Below are 8,245 nucleotides of genomic sequence, written 5' to 3'. Positions count from 1 at the left end.
AGAATCTTGGACATTTGAATCTCAAAGGAATATCTCTTGGTTACTCTACAAATAATAGAGCTTGCAGAGTATTTAACTCCAGAACCAAGGGCGTGATGGAATCCATTAATGTTATGGTTGATGATTCAATTATAAGGGATTGATGTCGATGAAGATGTTGGAACATAATCTCGGCAGACTGATTCTTCAGAAAAGGTGGAAAACATTTAGTCAAACATTGAGCCAACAAGGAATGAATCAGACGCTTCTGCTGACATCTGAGCTGCTTTTTTTATGTTTGATTTTGCATGTTTTTTGTGGATCTTTTCCCTGAGTATTGCACCTTTGTATGCCATGGTATGTACCTCTAACTCACATGTTCTGCTACTGATTTACTATATTATTTTATTGCCATTGATGAATTTTTGCTTGTTTTGTCATATTTTGGCTAAAAGGAGGGAGTAGATGGTGAAGAGGTGTGCTAGTTGTGCTCTTGATTTATTTTATGCTCTATGTGAAGGTTGTTTCTTTGAGGGGAAGTATGTTTCCTGTGTGTCAGGGGGGGTTATTTATGTATTGTTGATCATGACATTCAGGGGGATTTGATTTGTTTGCACCAAAGTTGTTGTGTACTTGTTGTGATGTCAGACATAATGTCTTGACATTTTACTTCATAGAATTCTATTTGTGCTTAGACTGTTGTGTACTTGTTGTGATGTCAGATAGAATATCCTAACATTTGTTTCAGAGAATTTTGTTTGTGTCTAGGTTGTTGTGTGGTTGTTGTGATGCCAGACATAATATCTTGACATTTTGTTTCTGAATGAGGCTTGGAGTGTAAGAGTTTATTTCTCTCTATGTATTTTTTGTGAGGGTGGGTTTCTATTACTTATTTTTGTTGCGTGCACCTCTGATATGTCTTGGTGTTATACCAAGTGTTTGGTCTTTGTGCTTGTGATTATTGTTGTTGTTTTATCTTTTCTTCAGCTATATGATGCAAAGGTTGTTTTGTCCAAAATTTGCGAAAATGGAAGATTGTTAGTTATGTGTTATTATGATTGGCAGCAATTTTGTTAAAACTTGTATCACAACAATATGTTGAGCAAAATGTCGTGACATGTTGATCAGACATCTTTTCATGTTTTGCTTTACTTCTTGGAAGACTTATTTTATTATGAGATAGCTGAAGATTCTCGGAATATTTTATATCATATCTGACTGTCCAATAAGGTTTATTTTAGGAACTCTTGTTTCGTTTCTAGCTATGCACTTGTTTCATAAAAAGAGATGTTGAGACATTTTAAGGAAACATTAGATCATATTTGATTTAATTCTGCAGAAGATTGTGCAGAATGGATGTCGAAACATTTGATTTAATTCTGCAGGCAGATGTCAAAATATTTACGGAGACATCAGATTTGATTCTGCAGATAAATTTCAAAATATTTAAGGAGACATCAAATTTGATTTGATTTGTTTTATTTTGGATATGCCGATTTTTTATGCTTAAGCTCATGCTTACAAAGGCTATTTAAAGAGGACGTTACTAAACCTAATGAACAAAAAGACATTCTATTGTTAGGGTTTAGTTGTCGTTGTTATTTGTGTGTCATTCTAGTATCTCTTTGATACTTGAATTGGATTGAGTTTATTGAGTTGTAATTATGAATTACTCATGAGTTTTTAAGCAAGAGTGCATTTTGTTTCATTGGAAGTGTGTCTTATGTTCTTTGATTGTTTTTCAGTTGTTACCACTGTTGTATGATTGAAGGGAAGTGAGAAGGGTCTTATATATATTAGAGAGTCTTAGATAGAAATTCCACGGGTAGTGATTAGGTGAGAAATTTGTAAAACTAAAGGTTGTTTATAACTTCAAACTAATACTGTTATAGTGGATTTTCTTCCTGGTTTGGATGCCCTTAGATGTAGGTGACGTTGCACCGAACTGAGTTAACAATTGACTTGTGTTATTTTTTTCCTGCTTTTTACACTGTTATTGTTTCTGATGTGACATGTCTTGAACTTGGTGTCGTGACATCGTATACAACATCTGTTATCTGGATAATTGTTTTTGGTGCTACATGTCCTGAATCTGGTGTCGCGACATCGTATAAAACATATGTTATCTGCATAATTGTTACTTGGGTGACATGTCTTGATCCTGGTGTCGTGACATCGTATACGATATCTATTATCTGCTTACTATTATTGTTGTGTGAACTCATGATATTAGTGTCGTGACATTGCATACGACATCTAAAATTTGCGTACCAGAATTTTCAATATCAATGTGTTAATCTAGAATGCCATAAAAAAATAGATTCAAGCATATAAAAAGAATTATAAATTTCATTAATAATATTGTCAGATGCACAAAGCTTGATCATTCATTCAACGGAATATCACATTCCTACAAATAAATCATTTTAAAATATATTAGTTTGCCCAATTCATATACTCCGAGGTTCATATTCAAGTCCCCACTAACAAGGTTCCTATTCATGTCAAGAACATGAATCACATTAACAAGAGTGACTTTCTTTCCGGAAGTGAATTTGATTTCAATGGATCTTGTACCAACGACTCTAGATCTTACTTCATTTATCATCTGTACTTCTTATCCACCATTAATTTCAAAATATATTTTAAATACTACTTTATCATAAGATACATGCATGATTGCACATGTATCATACCACTATCCTTGCACTTTGTCTTAAATTATCATAATTTTGCTCACCATATGATCATGTCTTCATCAGTATGAACATCATTAACTCCGATTTTAGGTTTATTACATCTACAACATAATGGTCTAATTTGCCCCCTACAAAGCGGTCTTTTTTTTTCCTTTGACCTGCTAGAATATATTACTAATAAAATGACAACTCCTTAACATTATAACATGTGAGATAAAAGTATAAAAAAATATTATTACCTTCTCACAAATAAATTAAAACAGTATTTTGTATGTAAGTTATTTCGTAACAATTCTGAAATATTGTGATGATAGAACTTTCTAACAAATCTAAAATCTCATCCCAAACAAATAACCATCCGATCAACAGTTGAAATACACTACAACCTAAAACTACTGATAAACTGTCCTAAAAGTAAAAGTACTAAAACTTATTAAACAACGGGAATAAGTAAAAACAAAGCGATTCCATTAACTAATCAAACTCACAAAAGAGATGAAGACATTCGAATCACATTGCTTGTAGAATAATTCTTGCCACATGAGAGGTGTGTCAAATCTAACGTATCTACGTATAACAAAAAGAACAAATAAAAATTAATATCTAAGCTTTCTTTGGAGATTTCCTGGCCTTGGATGGAGATTTAGGAGCAGTAGCAGCACTTTGAGTCTTCTTAGGCAAAAGCACAGGGTTAATGTTAGGAAGAACACCACCATGAGCAATGGTAACACCAGCAAGCAATTTTCCAAGCTCTTCATCATTCCTCACAGCCAACAACAAATGTCTTGGACTAATCCTGTTCTTCTTGTTATCACGTGCCGCATTTCCAGCCAACTCAAGAACCTTCACACAAACAAATTTCAAAATTATGGTTCAGTTCAATTTACAAAATTCCAACTCAGTAGCAGTTAAAAAATGAAACTGAGGATGGAAAAAGGAATTAATTTACCTCAGCAGCAAGATACTCAAGAACAGCGGCTAGGTAAACAGGAGCGCCGGTACCAACACGCTGAGCGTATCTACCTTTCTTCAAGAAACGGCCGATTCTTCCGACAGGAAATTGAAGTCCAGCTCTGACGGATCTTGTCACCGATTTCTTCCTTGGTCCTCCTCCTTTCCTTCCTCCCGCACCTTTCTTCACCTTTGTGCTTGCGTCCATTTTGAAATTCGAACACTAGATTCTAGATGTTGATTCGATTTTTTTGTAAGAAATGCTTAGAATTGGAGATGGTGAGATAAAATTATGATAGGTGTTGGCAAGCTTTATACTTCTACGGTAACTATAAGGATTTTGCTCAGAAAAACAAATCCATTAGAAACATTATTTCAGATCTATGGCTCTTTGTCCCTTACCTGGCGATCCGTGTCTCCTAAAACTGACCAATGGGAATTCAAAACCAATCAGACGGTCTCACCTTTTTCTTATTGAATTTGGCTTTATGCAATTTTGTTTTATTTTTTATAAAATTGGATGATTCTTTCTTTTTTTTATATATATATATATATCAATTGGATGACTCTCACATTTAAAGCAATTTTACTACTATATTCTTTATCAAATTTGTTAATATATATAATTTTACCATGAATTTTGAGTCTTTAATAAAATTTTAGAAAATTACATTTTTTTCCCGCAACAAAGTTAAAAGTAGCATAAATTTTGGAATTTTTGGTATAAACATATTGTAATTTTTTTAATTTCCGATAGAGACACGGAAGATTTTATCGGAAATTATAAAATTACATTTATATTTATTGGAAATTGTAAAATTTCTGAGAATTATTACAACATTTTGGAAAAACAATCTAATAAAATCAGTTTATGTCATTAAAAAAAATGAATTTCGTTTTACGTAAAGAAAACATTCACACTTGGTATACGTTATACCAAATTAGTGTAAGTCAGAATTCTCACTCACATTTGATATACGATTATACCAAGTTAGTGTAAGTCAGAATTCTCACTTTAAATCATGTTTGAAATTGAATATGGATATCTTTCAATTTTTCAAACACTCTAAGCGAATTATTGAGAAGAAAAGGGGAAATGAATTAAGTGGTGATTATAAGTCCTCAAATAAGCTTGCAAAGTTAAAATGTAAGTTGTCGTCAATCCTAATACAAATGGAAAAAAATACACACACAGAGAGTATTTGGTCATTTTTAAATATTAGCTTACCTTATTCTTAGCTTTAAGAATATCAAAGAGAAATGAATCTCACTCTTTATGATAATATGTCACCATGAGGGAACTTGAAAAGTATCATTTGACATTGCTTCAACTTTCTTTAGTTGTAGTTGTAGAAAATTTGAAATATTTGGCAATCTTTGTTCACATGTATTGAAAGTGTTTGAAATGAACGATGTTACATTTATTCTTGAGAAGTATATTTTTAGAAGGTGGACAAGAGATGTTCGTTGCGGCATTATCCAAGAATGTAAGAGAAAAGAAATTGAAGGAGATCCAAAGCATCTTCAACACAAAAACATTGACAAATTGTCTCTAAATTCATTAGAGTGGTGACCAATGCATCACCCAACAATGAACATCTCGAGTTTGTAGATGATATTGTAGAAATCACGTGTAAGAAAATCATGGAACTTCGCATACAACCCAAGAATAATCCAAGAATAATGACACTCATAATAGTGATAATCTAACAATTCAATGTCATGATGTTATGCAATCAAAGGAATTCAAGAAACAATATCGAGATGCAACTTACTACAAAAAAAAAAGTACGGTCGAGTATATCAGGTATTTAAGTCGATGTTTAGATCATTGATTTAGTTTTACATGTATTATCATTGATTTTAATTTTACCTAATCATTCTAGGAAAAACATTAACAAGTCAAATGATTGAATAAGTATCTTATTAGGCATTTCTACCTTATGAGCCTCCACAATTACAAGAGGATAAATTTAGCTTCACAACATTTTTTGGTAATTTAATTTGTATTTGAAAAAGAATTATCCGTATAAATTTTATCTTGATGTTAATTAAATTTTGTTATCATGTAGGCACTCCTAAATGAAACTGATATTGCAACATTATCGTGATTGAAGCTAATTAATCACCAAGTCATACTTTTGTTATATCAATGATGTTTAGTACAGTGTCTATTACTTGGTGAATTGAGAATTGAGAGTTGAGAATACAAACAAGTTTCTACATAATACAAACAAGTTTCTGCATGATACAACTTCCTTCTTAATACTAGCATGACAGTTCAATAAATATAAGTAATTTTCGGTATGATCTCATGAATGATTACTACGAATGATATTTCAAGATATAATAACATTACTATTCGCAAAAATATTGGACGCCGAATAATAACATTACTAATCAAACTCACAAAAGAGACGAAGACATTCGAATTACATTGCTTGTTATACATTGAGTAATTCTTGCCACATGAGAGGTGTGCCAAATCTAACGTATCCACAAATAACAAAAAGAACAAATAAAACCTAATATCTAAGCTTTCTTTGGAGATTTCCTGGCCTTTGATGGAGACTTGGGAGTTGTAGAAGCACTTTGAGTCTTCTTAGGCAAAAGCACAGGGTTAATGTTAGGAAGAACACCACCATGAGCAATGGTAACACCAGCAAGCAATTTTCCAAGCTCTTCATCATTCCTCACAGCCAACAACAAATGTCTTGGACTAATCCTGTTCTTCTTGTTATCACGTGCCGCATTTCCAGCCAACTCAAGAACCTTCACGCAAACAAATTTCAAAATTAGGGTTCAGATTCAATTTACAAAGTTCAAACTCTATAGTAGCAATGAAAAAATGAAACTGAAGATTGAAAGAGGAGTTAATTTACCTCAGCAGCAAGATACTCGAGAACAGCGGCTAGGTAAACAGGAGCACCGGTACCAACACGCTGAGCGTATCTACCTTTCTTCAAGAAACGGCCGATTCTTCCGACGGGGAATTGAAGTCCGGCTTTGACGGATCTTGTGACGGACTTCTTCCTTGGTCCTCCTCCTTTCCTTCCAGCAGCTCCCACCATTTTGAAATTCAAAAACTAGATTCAAGCTGTTGATTTTGAAAAATGGAGATGGTGCGATGAAAATGGTGGTGGTGTGGGCAATGTTTTATACTTGCACGGTGATTATAAGGATCTTGCTCGGAAAACAAATCCACCGTTAGATTAAAAACTATAATTTCATACAGTATCTATCTATGGCTCACTGTCATTGACGTGGCGATCCGTGTCTCCTAAAACTAACCAATGAGAACCAATTATAAATTAGAGTGGATTCTTGCAATTTGTAATGGGATAACTCAATTTCTTTTGGATGCAATAGTGGAATGTAAATATAAATCACAATTTATTTTGGTCTTTTTAACAAATTGATTGGGTAGTTTTTTTTTAATAGAAAATAAGGTTGAAGTTTAAAGAGATATAAGGTTAAAATGTTTACTCAAAAATATTTATTTTAATGTCAACTTACAAGTGGAATTCCGTATTAATATGCAAAGTGTGTTATTTTAAAAAATTAAATTTTTATGAATTATTTTATTTAAAATTTATTAAATAATAATGACTATGTATTAATATTAATTATTGTTTTTAAATGACAATATTAATAATAATAATAATAATAATAATAATAATAATAATAATAATACATATTGATTAACTTAATTGTAAAATTTAATAATAATAATGTGTTTGATGTTGATTGCATTTAAATAGTTATAACTAATGTTTTCAGAATGGAATCAAAGAATTAGACATGTGATTTAAATTTATGATTGATATATTTTTTAAATAAATAATGACATAATTAATTATAAAGTCTTTTAACTTAATTTAATGTTTTATTTTAATCTTTTAATTAAAAAAATTACAAATTAGTCTTTTAACTTCATTTTTGTTATCTTATTTTGTCACTTCCGTCAATTTCGGTAAAAAAAAAATCAGGTGATGTGGTGTGATAGTAAGACCACTAAAGATAAATTGAGTCCGCATAAAATTAAAAAAGAAGAAGTGTTATTGATTTATATTGGTTTATCCCTTGCAATGCGAGAGAATTTTGATTTACCCCCTCAAGAATTTAAAAAAAAAATCACATGAACTTTAAAAAATAAATAAATCATTTAAAAAAAAACACCTATACAAGCCACATCATCAAAAGTGAAGATTAATTCCTTGTCAACTTGTCACCTAATGGGTAAAGAAACAAAATCTTTATATTTCAATGAGAGATTCAAAAGAAAAAATTTACTAGGGGATAAACAGGAAGTCGCTCATATTGCATAGGATATTATATATTTAGTCCTAAATTAAAAAGGATAGGACAACATACTTAATTCAAGAAAAAATCTAACCAAAATTATAAAAAAAAATACTTAAAATAAAATAAAGGTTTATATTCTATTAAGGAAAAATGTTTGAAGTTTTGATGCTAGGATAATATGTTTTTCTATAACAAATTTAAAAAGTTAACTAATTACGCACATCTTTTTGATCGAATAGTTAAATAAAATCAACCATGATTCTTTGGTTAAAATGGTTTTGAACTGTTCAATCCAGTCTTACATTGATTTT

At 31.3% G+C, this 8,245-nt stretch overlaps 2 protein-coding genes across 2 annotated transcripts; both read right to left on the bottom strand.

Annotated features, from left to right (window-relative positions):
• Positions 1 to 3,125: 3,125 nt before the first annotated feature.
• Positions 3,126 to 4,058, bottom strand: LOC127086762 (histone H2A.2-like). The gene is made up of 2 exons (XM_051027561.1): positions 3,628 to 4,058; positions 3,126 to 3,521 (listed from the first exon to the last, which is right to left on the bottom strand). Exons 1-2 carry the CDS (start codon positions 3,835 to 3,837, stop codon positions 3,282 to 3,284), a joined length of 450 nt encoding a protein of 149 aa, XP_050883518.1. The 5' UTR covers positions 3,838 to 4,058; the 3' UTR covers positions 3,126 to 3,281.
• A 1,942-nt stretch (positions 4,059 to 6,000) lies between these two features.
• Positions 6,001 to 6,776, bottom strand: LOC127086764 (histone H2A.2-like). The gene is made up of 2 exons (XM_051027564.1): positions 6,512 to 6,776; positions 6,001 to 6,401 (listed from the first exon to the last, which is right to left on the bottom strand). Exons 1-2 carry the CDS (start codon positions 6,698 to 6,700, stop codon positions 6,162 to 6,164), a joined length of 429 nt encoding a protein of 142 aa, XP_050883521.1. The 5' UTR covers positions 6,701 to 6,776; the 3' UTR covers positions 6,001 to 6,161.
• Positions 6,777 to 8,245: the final 1,469 nt, after the last annotated feature.

This window comes from Lathyrus oleraceus, chromosome 5 (genome assembly GCF_024323335.1).
Source record: "Lathyrus oleraceus cultivar Zhongwan6 chromosome 5, CAAS_Psat_ZW6_1.0, whole genome shotgun sequence".
NCBI lineage: Eukaryota > Viridiplantae > Streptophyta > Magnoliopsida > Fabales > Fabaceae > Lathyrus > Lathyrus oleraceus.
This window is presented reverse-complemented; position numbering and strand designations above follow the sequence as displayed.

Excerpts from the sequence above, each read along its gene's own strand:
- LOC127086764 (XM_051027564.1), bottom strand. The coding sequence starts at position 6,700 with ATGGTGGGAGCTGCTGGAAGGAAAGGAGGAGGACCAAGGAAGAAGTCC. Across the intron at positions 6,402-6,511 it reads TCGAGTATCTTGCTGCTGAG|GTTCTTGAGTTGGCTGGAAA; the intron begins GTAAATTAACTC and ends GTTTGCGTGAAG.
- LOC127086762 (XM_051027561.1), bottom strand. The coding sequence starts at position 3,837 with ATGGACGCAAGCACAAAGGTGAAGAAAGGTGCGGGAGGAAGGAAAGGA. Across the intron at positions 3,522-3,627 it reads TTGAGTATCTTGCTGCTGAG|GTTCTTGAGTTGGCTGGAAA; the intron begins GTAAATTAATTC and ends GTTTGTGTGAAG.